Below are 17,913 nucleotides of genomic sequence, written 5' to 3' on the forward strand. Positions count from 1 at the left end.
TACAGACCCCGATCGTTACTGTTCGGGTTCGCCCATCACTAGTCTTAACCTTTAGTGTTAAAATCTTACCATGTGTCAAAGTGACCTCAGTTTGAATAAGGGCCGAGCAGGACCAGGTTCTGAATATGGATACCCAGCAATCGGAAGCTATAGAAACATAATATCCATGTCAAAGAAAGGGATACCACACCCTTACCTGCACGGAGTGCAGAAACCTGAAACTTAAAAAAAAAAAGCAAAAAGAAAACTAGAGTTTAAGTTGGTATGCACACAAAATATATGTGCATGCTCACACTTCCTGTGTAGAGAGACAAGTGTATTTCCACTTCACTGCTCCTATTTCCTGTAGAGAAACAAAACCCACCTCCAGTTTCTCTAGAGAGACAAAGACCTGCCCCCTTCCTGTAGAGCAATAAAGACCATCCTTCACTTCCTGTACAGCCATAAAGACTTTCCTCCACTACCTGTAGAGATGTAAAGACCTCCCCCACTTCCTGTAGAGAGATAAAGACCTACCTCCACTTCTTGTAGAGAGACGTAGGCCTGCCCTCACGTCATGTAATTTGTCTCCACGTAGAGAGATAATTTGAATCCTGTACAAAGATAAAGACCCGCCCCCACTTCCTGTAGAGATATAAAGACATTCCCTACTTCCTGCAGAGAGACCTAGTGCCACCTTCAACTGCTTTAGAAAGACAAAGGCCTGCCCTCACTTCCTGTAGAGAGACAGAAACCGCCCCCCCACTTCCTGTAGAGGAACATAGACTTGCCCCCATTTCCTGTAGAGGGACATAGACCCACTTCTTGTAGAGGGACATAGACCCACTTCCTGTAGAAGGACATAGTCCCACTTCCTGTAGAGGAACACAGACCCATTCCCTGTACAAGAATGCAGACCCACTTCCTGTTGAGGAACATAGACCCACTTCCTGTAAAGGGACATAGACCCACTTCCTTTAGAGGAACATAGACCCACCCCCACTTCATGTAATTTGTCTCAACATTTCAGCTGCTGGAGGTGGATTGCACTTGACAACAGGCAGAGGACAGTGCCTAATTGCTAATTGCGCTGCAGTGTGCTGCCTTATTTGCTTGACTATATACGAGTTGGTGACTCTAGGTTCAGCACCTGTTCACACTTAGTCTATGTTTGGATGTGACGGTCAGTTTTTTGAAATGTATTCTTTAGCCTTCTGACCGAGCACTCCGCCTCTTAGCCACAGGTGTCTTAATTGCAACAGGTCCATTACCCCTCCACAGAGAGAGAGAATGTTAGTCTAAGAAGAGGTTTTCACAGGTACCCATTCACATGGAGACGTTTATTCTCAGCGAGGAAAAGAAAGCGTAGGACCTGGTATAAGAGAGATGCCCTAAAGTGGCTACCAGGTACACATAAAATTGGCCATTTTTATGCGCTAAACGCTCTAATTTTTCATATTTCTAGTGCAGTAATGCAGTTCAGTTTTCATGTTTGCATGTTTCAGCGCTGCAGTGTGCTGCCTTATTTGCTTGACTATATACGATTTGGTGACTCTAGGTTCAGCACCTGTTCACACTTAGTCTATGTTTGGATGTGACGGTCAGTTTTTTGAAAAGCACAAATTATAGGACGCACTCAGTTTTAAAAAAAATCTTCTCAAACCATCAATGGTTTATAATCACAGAATCTTAAATTTGTTGAAAAGACAGTGACAAATTAAAGTGATAGCCCATCGAAAACCTTGCTCTTGGCTTCAACACATGTTTACATGAATCAAGTTTTCACAACGTTATCTTGTTTGAAGACAAAATATCAGAGGTCACTTTCCTATTTGCTTAACAAACAGATGTATTTTTAGATGTTAATTATTAAATGATGCTGTCTTTTTTTCTGTGTCCGCTCGCTTCCTTTTCCTACTATATCTACTTTTCACCCCTGAGATTTTGCAGTGCGTTCTACACGATGGGGATGTACACACTACTGGTGGTGACAGTGCTGGTCGTCCTAACCCCGGGTAAGTGCAATGCCAGCTTCATACCATCTCAAAACCGTCAAGGATATATTGTCGCAAAGGGGTTAACAAATGACCCATGAAACTATAGTATTTGCTGCACGTTCTTGATCGGAAACTGTTAGAAGATGGTGTATAAATAGTCAATGATTGGATGACTTAGATGACTCCATTTAGTGGCCATTTCTGTGCCTATTCTTGGATTTATGGTAGATGTGGTCTTGACTGTGGCTCAGAGTCACAACTACAACTTTTTTGGCCCTAATTTGTAGAGGGACCTCCACCTGTCGTGCATTTTATAATTCTAGCAATGTAAGGTTCTTACATGGTAAGGTCATTTTTAGGCTCCTTAGGCTCTAGAGCTTGGGGGCAATTTCTACTTCTGCACCAACTATAGCATTTCTCCTGTTGTGGCTACTGGTCAGGGGTGCAACTAGACTACACACTGCTTTAATAGGTAGATGAAATGGCAAAAACAAAAAAATGCTGCCGCCTACATCAGAGAAGATATGCACCTTGTCTAATGGTTGGCCCAATCCTCCTTAGGAGTAGGACACCAAATGTTCTGTACCTATTTGGCGAGAAGTATACCCTTAGTTTTCCTTCAACTGGGCTCAAATATAAAGTTTTCTGCTCTGACCCTATATCTAAAATCTAAATACCCTGGCTAATGCTGACTGGCATGTTGATGCCCCTTTTGTTCAATCTTCCAACTCTCCGGCACATGCCTCATCAGACCATCCTAGATATGCTCCTGCCTTCAGGATCAAGGATACAGCCCGACATATGCACTTACCTTCTGCTCTATATTTTCCTTCTTAGGTCTCATCTCGGCTTATCGTGCTACAGGAATAGTCGGCGATACCTTAATTTTACCCTGCTTACACCCTGAGATCAAAGACACAAGTCTCGCATGTTGGGGAAGGGGAGCTTGTTCACAAACCGGTTGTAACCATCCAGTAGCCACAGTCAATGGAAGCAGAGTGATCTGGACAAAATCCGTAAGATACCAAGTGAACAGGGATAATAGTAAAGTAGAACTGCCGCTGACCATCACAGATGTGAACCTGGATGATTCAGGAAAATACTGTTGCCGTGTAAGGTTCCCAAATGTTGGGATTGATCTGAAGGTCGAGGTCGAAGTGGAGATACAGCATCGTAAGTAATTTCCTATACATGTAGATCATGCACCATTCCATCTACTCCCCAATTAATACATTAAAAGACCTTTATGCCAAGATAAGTGAACAGGTTAGTCAACAGGTTAACGAGAATTGTGGCAGACAATTGGTGTTAACAACAGTGATTTTACACTTGTCACAATTTGCTGACATTTGAAACAATCCGCTGGCAATCTCCTCAGCAGCACTTCCATTACTTTGCAACAGTCTCTGTGTCAATTCTTCAGCAGATCAGCACACACTCACACCACTAGTAACAAATCATGTCAAAATCACTGTTCAATGTCCTGCATAAGATCATCTTCATTTTTAAAAAAATTGTGGCATACCGGACACAATTATCACGCCACAGTCCCTGACATACAGCCATTTCTTAACAATCTAGTGCTTTTAGACTTCAGATGTGGCAAACCCCTTGCCCCTTTCAAGTGACTTTTTTCTTACTTGTTCTGGCATATGTACTCTTCACATATGGATACGCCTCTATGCACGCCTGGGCTCTTACATACCTTACTGCTGTAGATGAGGTCCCTATTGTAGGTGAGCCAGTCTCTTCCGCTTGAAACAAACAATTCCTACTACACCTGAGGTTGGAGTCTCTGCTTGCCCGTACTTACACCTCACTAAAATATCGGATGGTGCGCTTTACTAGTGAGTGCTACTCACACCCACATGCTAGCTAGCTATAGTGCTTGATTTCAGAAAATATCATTTTAAGGTTCTAATATATAATAGTGTCTAGAAAATTACAATAAATACAGCTTTATCTTGGAGGCATTTTAGACCAAAAACACAAACTAAGATAGTAAAACCCAACCTCAGCAGGCTAGACAGCATTGCTCACTTACTCCTCTAGGTAGGTCATCAGAAAATTACCTATTGATTAAATGAAAGTTATATTTAAGAAAAAAATATAGAAAACTTGCAATTTTCACCTTGGCTACTTAGCCCAAAACTAGACTTTCACTCAATAGAAGACATTTCATCAGTCTTCTCTCAATATAAATAATAGGTGAGGTCAAGGCTCAAAATTTCCTTTAATCTGGGAATAAAATTCCTAACAATCTTGAAAACAGGTGAACTCCAACAAGATCGAAAACACAAATAGAAGCCCAACATAAAATGTCTCATTCTTGATGCCTTTCTCTCCACAGCCATGATGCCCAACAATCTTGTGCGGGGGTCAGTGAACGACACATTGACTTTGCCCTGCAAATATTCAGTTGTTGATGGTCCAAAAGAGGTTTGCTGGGGAAAGGGTGGCTGTCCTTTCACTGGCTGCAAAAACAAGGTCCTCAAAACTGATGGCACCAAAGTGACCTGGAGCGAATCCAGCAGATACAAGTTATTGGGAGATATCTCAAAAGGTGACTCCTCTCTAACAATCAGCGGGTTATCAAAGGATCAAGAGGGAACCTATTGCTGCCGCGTCCGGATCCCAGGAATGTTAAATGACATTAAAAATGAGATAAAACTAGAGATACAAGACGGTAAGAATTATGCTTTACATTTACTATTTGGCAACATTTCGTTAAAAAAGTCGGTTTCAATATGGTGGTGAACTTTAAATACATAGTCCTGTATTCCATCACTTGGTGAAAATAAGGCCATGAACTAGACCATGTATAGAAAGTTATCGAGAACTTCCAATGACAAGAATTACCCAATGTCAATGACCTTTTTCATTTTTATCAAAAATGTATTTTGGTTTCCCAATATTCCCCTTTACTCATCCCAAACTAGGTAGCAAAGGGCCAAAGGTGAGAGGTCAAAAAGTCTCGTATCAGTCAGACGCTGTTCACACTACGGTCATGGCTTCTATTATGACCACTGTGATGGGTCTGTTTTCAAACAAACACTGACAGATCCCATTGACTTTTGAAAGGTTATGACAGATTTTCAATGTGGTATCCAGTGATTTTGACTTTCTGGTCTCACAAAGCTGCTCTTTTTCAAAAGACAGGATTGATTGATTGATTTAATTTCTTTAGTAGTTGCATTTTATTTTTTATTTACCATAAATTAATAGTAAACGTGAAAATAATAAACTTTGTAATATATCTTATCAGATAAATCTGCTTCTTTCTCCTTCTGTATGAATCTTTTACTCAAAATTCATTGATCAAAGCTGCAAAATGTGCATTCAGTGAAGACATACTGAATATTTCACTTACTGAGATAGGAGATGATAGTTGGTGATTTTAAAATTCTATGCAGAGGGAGGAGCTAGAGGCCGACACAGACATTCTAGGGAGGAGCTAGAGGCAGACACAGACATTCTAGGGAGGAGCTAGAGGCAGACGCAGACATTCTAGGGAGGAGCTAGAGGCAGACAGACATTCTAGGGGGAGCTAGAGGCAGACACAGACATTCTAGAGAGGAGCTAGAGGCAGACACAGACATTCTAGGGAGGAGCTAGAGGCAGACACAGACATTCTAGGGAGGAGCTAGAGGCAGACACAGACATTCTAGGGAGGAGATAGAAGCAGACACAGACATTCTAGGAGGAGCTAGAGGCAGACACAGACATTCTAGGGAGGAGCTAGAGGCAGACAGACATTCTAGGGAGGATCTAGAGGCAGACACAGACATTCTAGGGAGGAGCTAGAGGCAGGCACAGACATTCTAGGGAGGAGCTAGAGGCCGACACAGACATTCTAGGGAGGAGCTAGAGGCCTACACAGACATTCTAGGGAGGATCTAGAGGCAGACACAGACATTCTAGGGGGAGCTAGAGGCAGACACAGACATTCTAGGAGGAGCTAGAGGCAGACACAGACATTCTAGGGAGGAGCTAGAGGCAGACAGACATTCTAGGGAGGATCTAGAGGCAGACACAGACATTCTAGGGAGGAGCTAGAGGCAGGCACAGACATTCTAGGGAGGAGCTAGAGGCCGACACAGACATTCTAGGGAGGAGCTAGAGGCCTACACAGACATTCTAGGGAGGAGCTAGAGGCAGACACAGACATTCTAGGGAGGAGCTAGAGGCCGACACAGACATTCTAGTGAGGAGCTAGAGGCAGACACAGACATTCTAGGGAGGAGCTAGAGGCAGACACAGACATTCTAGGGAGGAGCTAGAGGCAGACAGACATTCTAGGGAGGAGCTAGAGGCAGACACAGACATTCTAGGGAGGAGCTAGAGGCAGACACAGACATTCTAGGGAGGAGCTAGAGAAGACACAGACATTCTAGGTAGGAGCTAGAGGCAGACACAGACATTCTAGGGAGGAGCTAGAGGCAGACACAGACATTGTAGGGAGGAGCTAGAGGCAGACAGACATTCTAGGGAGGAGCTAGAGACAGACACAGACATTCTAGGGAGGAGCTAGAGGCAGACAGACATTCTAGGGAGAAGCTAGAGCCAGACACAGACATTCAAGGGAGGAGTTAGATGCAGACACAGACATTCTAGGGAGGAGCTAGGGACAGATACAGACATTCTAGGGAGGAGCTAGAGGCAGACACAGACATTCTAGGGAGGAGCTAGAGGCAGACACAGACATTCTAAGGAGGAGCTAGAGGCAGACACAGACATTCTAGGGAGGAGCTAGAGGCAGACACAGACATTCTAGGGAGGAGCTAGAGGCAGACAGACATTCTAGGGAGGAGCTACAGGCAGACACAGACATTGTAGGGAGGAGCAAGAGGCAGTCAGACATTCTAGGGAGGAGCTAGAGGCAGACACAGACATTCTAGGGAGGAGCTAGAGGCAGACACATTCTAGGGAGGAGCTACAGGCAGACACAGACATTGTAGGGAGGAGCAAGAGGCAGACAGACATTCTAGGGAGGAGCTAGAGGCAGACACAGACATTCTAGGGAGGAGCTACAGGCAGACACAGACATTCTAGGGAGGAGCTAGAGGCAGACACAGGCATTCTAGCGAGGAGCTAGAGGCAGACACAGACATTCTAGGAAGGAGCTAGAGGCAGACAGACATTCTAGGGAGGAGCTAGAGACAGACACAGACATTCTAGGGAGGAGCTAGAGAAGACACAGACATTCTAGGGAGGAGCTAGAGGCAGACAGACATTCTAGGGAGGAGCTGGAGCCAGACACAGACATTCAAGGGAGGAGTTAGATGCAGACACAGACATTCTAGGGAGGAGCTAGGGACAGATACAGACATTCTAGGGAGGAGCTAGAGGCAGACACAGACATTCTAGGGAGGAGCTAGAGGCAGAAACATACATTCTAGGGAGGAGCTACAGGCAGACACAGACATTCTAGGGAGGAGCTAGAGGCAGACACAGACATTCTAGGGAGGAGCTAGAGGCAGACAGACATTCTAGGGAGGAGCTACAGGCAGACACAGACATTGTAGGGAGGAGCAAGAGGCAGACAGACATTCTAGGGAGGAGCTAGAGGCAGACACAGACATTCTAGGGAGGAGCTACAGGCAGACACAGACATTCTAGGGAGGAGCTAGAGGCAGACACAGGCATTCTAGCGAGGAGCTAGAGGCAGCCACAGACATTCTAGGAAGGAGCTAGAGGCAGACAGACATTCTAGGGAGGAGCTAGAGACAGACACAGACATTCTAGGGAGGAGCTAGAGAAGACACAGACATTCTAGGGAGGAGCTAGAGGCAGACAGACATTCTAGGGAGAAGCTAGAGCCAGACACAGACATTCAAGGGAGGAGTTAGATGCAGACACAGACATTCTAGGGAGGAGCTAGGGACAGATACAGACATTCTAGGGAGGAGCTAGAGGCAGACACAGACATTCTAGGGAGGAGCTAGAGGCAGAAACATACATTCTAGGGAGGAGCTACAGGCAGACACAGACATTCTAGGGAGGAGCTAGAGGCAGACACAGACATTCTAGGGAGGAGCTACAGACAGACACAGACATCCTAGAAAGGAGCTAGAGGCAGACACAGACATTCTAGGGAGGAACCAGAGGCAGACACAGACATTCTAGGGAGGAGCTGCAAGCAGACATAGACATTCTAGGCAGGAGCTAGAGGCAGACACAGACATTTTAGGGAGGAGCTAGAGGCAGACAAGACATTCTAGGGAGGACCAATAGGCAAACACAGACATTCTAGGGAGGAGCTAGAGGCAAACACAGACATTCTAGGGAGGAGCTAGAGGCCGACACAGACATTCTAGTGAGGAGCTAGAGGCAGACACAGACATTCTAGGGAGGAGCTAGAGGCAGACACAGACATTCTAGGGAGGAGCTAGAGGCAGACAGACATTCTAGGGAGGAGCTAGAGGCAGACACAGACATTCTAGGGAGGAGCTAGAGGCAGACACAGACATTCTAGGGAGGAGCTAGAGAAGACACAGACATTCTAGGTAGGAGCTAGAGGCAGACACAGACATTCTAGGGAGGAGCTAGAGGCAGACACAGACATTCTAGGGAGGAGCTAGAGGCAGACAGACATTCTAGGGAGGAGCTAGAGACAGACACAGACATTCTAGGGAGGAGCTAGAGGCAGACACAGACATTCTAAGGAGGAGCTAGAGGCAGACACAGACATTCTAGGGAGGAGCTAGAGGCAGACACAGACATTCTAGGGAGGAGCTAGAGGCAGACAGACATTCTAGGGAGGAGCTACAGGCAGACACAGACATTGTAGGGAGGAGCAAGAGGCAGACAGACATTCTAGGGAGGAGCTAGAGGCAGACACAGACATTCTAGGGAGGAGCTAGAGGCAGACACATTCTAGGGAGGAGCTACAGGCAGACACAGACATTGTAGGGAGGAGCAAGAGGCAGACAGACATTCTAGGGAGGAGCTAGAGGCAGACAGACATTCTAGGGAGGAGCTACAGGCAGACACAGACATTCTAGGGAGGAGCTAGAGGCAGACACAGGCATTCTAGCGAGGAGCTAGAGGCAGACACAGACATTCTAGGAAGGAGCTAGAGGCAGACAGACATTCTAGGGAGGAGCTAGAGACAGACACAGACATTCTAGGGAGGAGCTAGAGAAGACACAGACATTCTAGGGAGGAGCTAGAGGCAGACAGACATTCTAGGGAGGAGCTGGAGCCAGACACAGACATTCAAGGGAGGAGTTAGATGCAGACACAGACATTCTAGGGAGGAGCTAGGGACAGATACAGACATTCTAGGGAGGAGCTAGAGGCAGACACAGACATTCTAGGGAGGAGCTAGAGGCAGAAACATACATTCTAGGGAGGAGCTACAGGCAGACACAGACATTCTAGGGAGGAGCTAGAGGCAGACACAGACATTCTAGGGAGGAGCTAGAGGCAGACAGACATTCTAGGGAGGAGCTACAGGCAGACACAGACATTGTAGGGAGGAGCAAGAGGCAGACAGACATTCTAGGGAGGAGCTAGAGGCAGACACAGACATTCTAGGGAGGAGCTACAGGCAGACACAGACATTCTAGGGAGGAGCTAGAGGCAGACACAGGCATTCTAGCGAGGAGCTAGAGGCAGACACAGACATTCTAGGAAGGAGCTAGAGGCAGACAGACATTCTAGGGAGGAGCTAGAGACAGACACAGACATTCTAGGGAGGAGCTAGAGAAGACACAGACATTCTGGGGAGGAGCTAGAGGCAGACAGACATTCTAGGGAGAAGCTAGAGCCAGACACAGACATTCAAGGGAGGAGTTAGATGCAGACACAGACATTCTAGGGAGGAGCTAGGGACAGATACAGACATTCTAGGGAGGAGCTAGAGGCAGACACAGACATTCTAGGGAGGAGCTAGAGGCAGAAACATACATTCTAGGGAGGAGCTACAGGCAGACACAGACATTCTAGGGAGGAGCTAGAGGCAGACACAGACATTCTAGGGAGGAGCTAGAGGCAGACACAGACATTCTAGGGAGGAGCTACAGACAGACACAGACATCCTAGAAAGGAGCTAGAGGCAGACACAGACATTCTAGGGAGGAACCAGAGGCAGACACAGACATTCTAGGGAGGAGCTGCAAGCAGACATAGACATTCTAGGCAGGAGCTAGAGGCAGACACAGACATTTTAGGGAGGAGCTAGAGGCAGACAAGACATTCTAGGGAGGACCAATAGGCAAACACAGACATTCTAGGGAGGAGCTAGAGGCAAACACAGACATTCTAGGGAGGAGCTAGAGGCAGACACAGACATTCTAGGGAGGAGCTAGAGGCATAGCTATATATAGCTTTTTGAACACCAACTGTCATCTCCTCTTTCAGTAATGGTAAAATCTGAAGACACATTTTAACTGTGATTTCAGGATTTAAATAGTGAAAGATGAGTCTAGGAGGAGAAAAAAGCAGATTTCTCTAATAAGATATATTACAAAGTATCTTATGTTCATGTGTACTATTGAGTTACATTTATGAAAATAAATAAATAATATGACTGTTACTATTTAAAAGAGACTTTGAATTCATTACAGGGTGTCTACTTGGAGTTGAAAGGGTTGTTGTGAATTAAAAAAACATGACTGCCTTTGTCCAAAAACACCTAATCTGTCCAGAGATTGCATGTGATATTGCAGCTCCGCTACGTTCACTGTTGGGCATCAATTCAAGACACATGGCATGGACACATGTTGTGATTTTGGAGAAAAACAGACATTTTTTCCTACCCTTGGACAACCCCTCTATTCTAATTTAGTTGAGACTTTTATTAGTCTAAAACTTTTCACCAAAGGTTAAGGAATTAACTTAGGATTCTATAGCCTTCACCAAATTTTTTTATTTGAAAGGATGTTTTCGAAGCAAAAGTTCTAGATGAAGAGAGAAGGATACCCAATATTTGATCTACTATGACTATTTTTATGTATTATTATATATGAATTTAACATTATTTTCTACTTATTTACTTCTCCTTTTTCCCCAGTCCATCTTGTTAGAGGGTCAGTGAAGGATAAACTGGTCTTACCATGTTCATACTCCACCGATAGTGGCACAAACCCAATTTGCTGGGGTCACGGTCATTGCGGACTTTTCAAATGTCACAATACAGTCCTTAAAAGTGATGGCAATGAAGTGACTTGGAGACATTCGAACAAATATGAATTAGATGGGAACTTAGCCAAAGGGAACGTGTCCCTGACCATCGAATCAGCCAATGCGGATGACGGTGGAGTCTATTGCTGCAGAGTGAAAGTCCCTGGAGCCTTCAACGACATAATGAAGGAAATCCGTGTAGAGATACGAGACGGTATAGTATTTCCCATCCTGATATACAAATGTGTATGGTGCAGAGAACATATGTGGAAGAAGTATAAGGGGACATTTGGCTTGTTCTTCATCATATCTAATGCAGTTCTGTATTTATATAGTTAAATCCATAACACATTTACCCATATTTTAATTTTTGAGAAGTAAGAATGGACCCCTAGGCACAGTAGGGAAGTCTGGAGAAGTGTAACCAGCTAAGGAGAAAATTCACATACAGTGAAAATAAATTAATCTATGTTTAATTATATATACTGTATATTAGTTAAGTATGGTGTACTAGATGTGGCCTACTTGGCAGGCAAAGACAAAACAAATAAGTTAAATACTTAAAAAATTCCCTGAGCTCCGCTGATTCTGCTGTTGTTTTTCGTTTTACCCTGAGACACTCCATTATAGAGATATTCACATTTATTGTTTTGGAGAACAAGATGTGAAATCTCTGCTTGCAGTGCACATGATTGCTTCATCATCTACTGTATATCTGGGAGGGAATATACTCTCAACCCTCCCTGCTAGACACTGCCAATCAAGTTCGGCAGCGTCTGAGGCTGCTTCACTTCTAGATCCGCTGTTCAACTGTGATTGACAGCATTTGAGAGAGAGGGATAAATGTGCGCACCCCCAGAGAAGACGCTGAAGAAATACCCTGTTGGTCTTCAAGCAGAGATTTCATATAATGCACTCCAAAAGCACAAAATATGAATATTTCTGCAATGGAGCAACGCAGCACAAAACGGAAAAGGGCAGCAGAATCAGGGGCGTTCAGGGAATTTTACAAGGTATTCATTTCAATTTTTTGAAGTGACAGGTTCTCTTTAAAGGCTCCTTAAATGTAAAACCTTTACTGTTCATCTTTACAAAGTATTCACAAGTGAAAAATGTGAATTAATGAGAAAAAAAAACTCAGGTAAAGGTAATCCCATTGTTTAACTCTACCATTTTTTTCCAAGTGGGCGTTCTTTTCTGTGAAAGATCTTCTTGAGAACCACGCCCACTTGACAAACAAGATATTCATTGAAGAGAGGGCCATATCTCAGGATTGGAGAGGCGCAGGAACAAAAGAAAAATGAAGCCGGATTCAGGAGAACAGCAGCGTTTACACCAGTTATAAACATTGCACATTCATTTTTTGTGTTCCATTTTCACAGCTGACCACTTGTCTGGATTTTTTGGTGACACCATCACATTACCCTGCAAATACAATGCTACTGATGGCACTTCCCCAATGTGCTGGGGAAAAGGCACCTGCCCGACATTTAAATGCACCGACACCGTTGTTTCGACTGATGGCGATTATGTGTCCTTTGCCGAGTCAGGAAAATATGTGTTGAAGGGAAAGTTAGAAACTGGAGATGTGTCCTTGACCATCAAGAGAGTGACAAAGGAGGATGAAGGAATGTACTGCTGCCGCGTGGAGGTCCCAGGACTTTTTAATGACAACATGAAAGAAATCAGATTGGTAGTCTTTGATGGTAAGTTTTTCATTTTCTTAGGAAAAATGTAGATTAAGTCTATAATTAATAATAATAATTAATATATATTTTACAAAAAAAACATTTCAATCGTAAGATCAAGGATGTATCTACCGTAGAGGCAGTCCCTGGTGGCTCTTATAGATGAGGCCTACGAGGCTCTGGTGTTGTGGGTGGTTAGGAGTATGTTGGTTTCAATCTGCTGCTGAAAGACAGTCTGATATGTATCATTGCTGTAAATCAACTAAGTGCAGATGTAGAACATGAAAAAATTGGTCCTTACAGTTAATACATTCATGGTCCGATTGCATAGCTGGGCAGGTAATGTGTGAACAGGTCAAGCTATGTCCGTAGCTTGTAAAAAATCTACAATAATTTGGCGATAGTGGGGTTCGAGAAGATGATCATGGCTCATCTAAATCTCAGGTTTCGGGTCTCGGTGCTTCTTCTCTGCTTTTGTTTTCAATTTGAGATTTGCCTATACATTGAAAAACTTGGAAATGGAGAGTACGAAAGCCTAATATCAGAACTTCTTCTTTAATTTTTTTCCTAGATGGATTCCAAGGACACAAAAAGTAATTTGGGAAGGTAATCGACCTATTATTATTATTTATTTATATAGCATCATTAATTCCATGGTGCTGTACATGAGAAGGGGTTACATCAAAATACAAATATCACTTACAGTAAACAAACTAACAATGACAGACTGATACAGAGGGAAGAGGACCCTGCCCTTGTGGGCTTACATTCTACAGAATTATGGGGAAGGAGTCAGTAGGTCGAGGGTTGCAGTAGATCCAATGGTGTTGAGGTGGCCGTGTGGTCTTTACAGACTGTAAGCTTCTTTGAAGAGGTGGGTTTTCAGGTTTCTTTTGAAGGATCCAAAAGTAGTGGATAACCGGACGTGTTGGGGCACAGAATTCCAGGGGATGGGTGATATTCGGGAGAAGTTTTGGAGGCGATTGGGTGAGGAGCGAATAAGCGTGGAGGAGAGGAGGAGGTCTTGGGATTACCGGAGATTACGTGAGGGAAGATATTGAGAGATTAGTATGGAAATATATGGAGGAGAAAGGTTATGGATGGCTTTGTAGGTCAGTGTTAGTAATTTAAACTGGATACGCTGGGAAATTGGGAGCCAGTGAAGGGATTTGAAAAAAGGGGAAGCAGGAGTGTAGCGAGGAGAGAGATTATTTAGTCGGGCAGCAGACTTAAGGACGGACTGGAGGGGTGCGAGAGTGTTAGAAGGTAGGCCACAGAGGAGGATGTTGCAGTAGTTGAGTCGGGAGATGATTAGGGCATGCACAAGCATTTTGGTAGCGTGTGGGTTGAGGAAAGGACGGATTCTGGAAATATTTTTGAGCTGAAGGCGACAGGAGGTGGCGAGAGCTTGGATGTGCGGTTTGAAGGACAGGTCAGAATCCAGGGTTACTCCAAGGCAGCGGATTTTCGGGACAGGGGAAAGTGTGATTTCATTTATTTTGATAGATAGATCAGGTAGGGAAGATATGCGTGATGGAGGAAAGATAATGAGTTCAGATTTGTCCACATTGAGCTTGAGGAAGGGAGAGGAGAAGAAGGAGGATATGGCTGATAGACACTCTGGGATTCTGGAGAGCAGAGAGGTTACATCTGTGCCAGAGAGGTAGATCTGAGTGTCATCAGCATATAGATGGTACTGGAGGCCATAGGACCTTATGAGTTGTCCCAGGCCGAGTGTATAGATTGAGAAGAGATAAGGATCCTAGGACAGAGCCTTGGGGGACTCCAACAGAGAGGGGGCGAGATGAAGAGGTAGTATGGGAGTAGGAAACGCTAAATGTGCGGTTGGTAAGGTATGAGGAGATCCAAGATAGGGCAAGGTCTTTGACCCCAAAGGAATAGAGGATCTGTAGTAGGAGGCAGTAGTTAACTGTGTCGAAGGCGGATGACAGGTCTACAAGGAGTATAGAGAATTGTCTGTTAGCTTTGGCTGTAAGTAAGTCGTTAGTAATTTTGGTCAGGGCAGTCTCAGTGGAATGATGAGGACGGAATCCAGATTGTAGGTTGTCGAAGAGAGAATTAGATGCAAAGTGAAAGGAAAGTTCAGCATGGACTTGACCTACTCAGGATCAAACGAACTTAGAATTCCTCTTTCCTATCTCCGATTCCACATTTTTACATGAGCTTTGTAGAAGTCTAGAACACACATAAGAATCCTTTATATCCCAAAGAATAGGAAAGAGTTGGGGCAGGACCATGTGGCCATGAAATGTGTCAGTCACTCTGTACATCAGTTGTTGGGAGAGAGGATTGGGCAGTGAGATCAACCACCGCTTTTTATTCATTTCTCCTCTCCTGCACACTTATTCAAGCATTCATCTTTTCAGTATTATTGAGTAGCTTTTTAAAAGATGAGCCAGGCAATCTTTTTATGACCCCAAAGCACTGCACCATCAGTGAGAAATCATGTTTTAAAGTTGTGCCCGGAAGTGCATTTTGGTGCAATGGTGCACTTACAGCTCCTCAACCTCGCCCTTTTTTTCCTTCCTAGAAGCTTCTGCCTTGGCTGATTAACAGGTTGTTTCCACCGTTACAGCAACCACTTTCTTATCAGTCAGTCAGGGGAGTGTGCTGCTAAGTAGGAAATTCAGTGTGAGGCTGAGAAGCTGTAAGTGCATTTCCTGACACAAGTTCAAAACGCTATGATTCACTGCTGAGATCATAAAGGAATTGACTGGCTTATCTTCTAAAAGGCTACACTGTCATATAAATTATCCATCAGGTTGAATTTCAATGGTCAGTCTTTTTTTCACAGCAGAGATAAGTCACTGACAGAGGAGTCTGGAGGAGGAATACAGTGTTTTTTGGCATAGTCACTCCCATAGAGAACACAATCATCCTCAGCCAGGCTGAGCATTCCTATGTATGAGAAAGTCATGAGAGACATCTACTGAATGAAAAATTGTTTGGTGAACATGTAGCTAATGTGTATGGCCAACCTTAAGGCCCTCATACATATTAGACCAACGTTGGCTGAACCTGCCAATATTGGTGTCTAATATGTATGAGGACCTCCCAACTCTTTCCCGAGAAGGATCTGGCATGTCCAGTTTGAAACTTTTGTTCTCCTGAAGCTAAGCTGTAGCCAGAGGAGTTTGGCAGTACCTCTCTCGTAGAAAACGTAGACATGCTTGGCTGGGCCAAGTGCTCCTGTGTATAGGGAAGCTCAGGAGAGATTGCTATCAGATGATGATCATCCAATCTATCGTTTAGCCAACAGCTATCTATTGTGTATTTGGGGCTTTAGTGTTGAAAGCCTAAGAGAAAATTGGTATCTCTTGCACGAAACTGAGCTATTAGAGTAAATAGACCAATATTGACCAATACTCAGTTATTAAAGCACCAGATTTTCTCTAGGTGAAACTTTCGGAATATAATACTTGGTCTACATACAGATTCTGGTCTCACCGGTGAAGTAGGTAAGGTTCATTGGACTATATGTACGATGGCCGTCTCACAGATAGGATGGCCGTGTTGCCCATGTCCTATGTCTGGTTGATTTTTTTCTTCATTTTGATTCAGAGGTTCAAAATTGTTAGACCAATTATATGTTATTCCTATCCCCCCAGCTTTAGATGTCTACACATGAAGGACCAGAGAAGCTTACGACTCTGCAGCATAAGGGCGTCCACGTTGTACTCAATGTACAGAAGTCTACACGGCATTCAACACTACGCCGGATCTGATTACCTTTACTAAGTCTATAAATTAGTTCTCCTAAAGTTGATTAATTATTCCCTACCTGTGCTGTCTTATTACATTTCTTTTGGTTCTGTTGACTCTATAGTACTATGAGCCACGTAGACTAGTCAGTCTGGTTTCTTTTCCATTATATTCTCTTACATCTAGATTGCTTTTCATAACAACTTTGTGATCTTACAATAAAAAATACCGCTATCGTGGTCTCTACTATGGAAAAAGACGACTCAATTCTATTGAAAATTTGATATAAATCAGATTACGTCTTCTAGGCTAAAAGGAAAAAACTGTGGCACAAATAATCACTTTTAGGAAAGGTGCTATTATTGGGTTCTATTAGGCAACACCTCACCAGAAAGGAGCTTAGGAGCGCACCAGAGAGGAGCCTAGAAGCGCACCAGAGAGCAGCCTAGGAGCGCACCAGAGAGGAGCCTAGGAGCGCACCAGAGAGAAGCCTAGGAGTGCACCAAAAAGGAGCATAGAAGCGCACCAGAGAGGAGCCTAGGAGCGCACCAGAGAGGAGCCTAGAAGCGCACCAGAGAGGAGCCTAGAAGTGCACCAGAGTGGAGCCTAGGAGCCCTCCAGAGAGGAGCCTAGGAGCGCACCAGAGAGGAGCCTAGAAGCGCACCAGAGAGGAGCCTAGGAGCGCACCAGAGAGCAGCCTAGGAGCGCACCAGAGAGCAGCCTAGGAGCGCACCAGAGAGGAGCCTAGAAGCACACCAGAGAGGAGCCTAGAAGCGCACCAGAGAGGAGCCTAGAAGCGCACCAGAAAGCAGCCTAGGAGCTCACCAGAGAGGAGCCTAGGAGCGCACCAGAGGAGCCTAGAAGTGCACCAGAGAGGAGCCTAGGAGCATACCAGAGAGGAGCCTAGGAGCGCACCAGAGAGTAGCCTAGAAGCGCACCAGAGAGGAGCCTAGGAGCGCAGTCAAGCACAACTCCTCTCTATTGTCTCCCATTGTCACATTACTGCTTCACTCCCTTCAGCGGCGCTCATGGATTAGTTGCATGTGTGTCCCTGTGATATGGACGTGTCCATGTTCATGATCAGAGTACATTTATTCTGTGTTGTGTTTTGTGTATTGTGACTGTGCATATGTGTGCATTCATGTGTACGGTGCGACTGTGATCTGAGGCATGGTATTGAATATCTGGTCACATACCATGCAGAAAAAGAACTTTTGAACTTATTTTAAAAAAAAAGGTAATGAGAAGTATGTGGGCAGCTAAGCACAATGCAGTCACAGACACAGATAAAGGTTTGTGCAGTAAACAGTTCCTCTTTTACATTTTCAAAGTTTTGTTAGGGGCAGGCTCCATTTGAGATTGAAGCAAAACTATACTTTATGACAGTGGAATAATAAATC

The 17,913-nt window shown here is 44.5% G+C and overlaps 1 protein-coding gene across 1 annotated transcript; it reads left to right on the forward strand.

Moving 5' to 3' along the window:
* Positions 1-1,878: 1,878 nt before the first annotated feature.
* Positions 1,879-16,765, forward strand: LOC143776794 (polymeric immunoglobulin receptor-like). The gene is made up of 7 exons (XM_077266549.1): positions 1,879-1,994; positions 2,814-3,149; positions 4,327-4,662; positions 10,993-11,316; positions 12,485-12,808; positions 13,362-13,396; positions 16,420-16,765. The coding sequence occupies exons 1-6, from the start codon at positions 1,943-1,945 to the stop codon at positions 13,385-13,387; spliced, it is 1,398 nt and encodes a 465-aa protein (XP_077122664.1). The 5' UTR covers positions 1,879-1,942; the 3' UTR covers positions 13,388-13,396; positions 16,420-16,765.
* Positions 16,766-17,913: the final 1,148 nt, after the last annotated feature.

Source organism: Ranitomeya variabilis, chromosome 5 (genome assembly GCF_051348905.1).
Source record: "Ranitomeya variabilis isolate aRanVar5 chromosome 5, aRanVar5.hap1, whole genome shotgun sequence".
NCBI lineage: Eukaryota > Metazoa > Chordata > Amphibia > Anura > Dendrobatidae > Ranitomeya > Ranitomeya variabilis.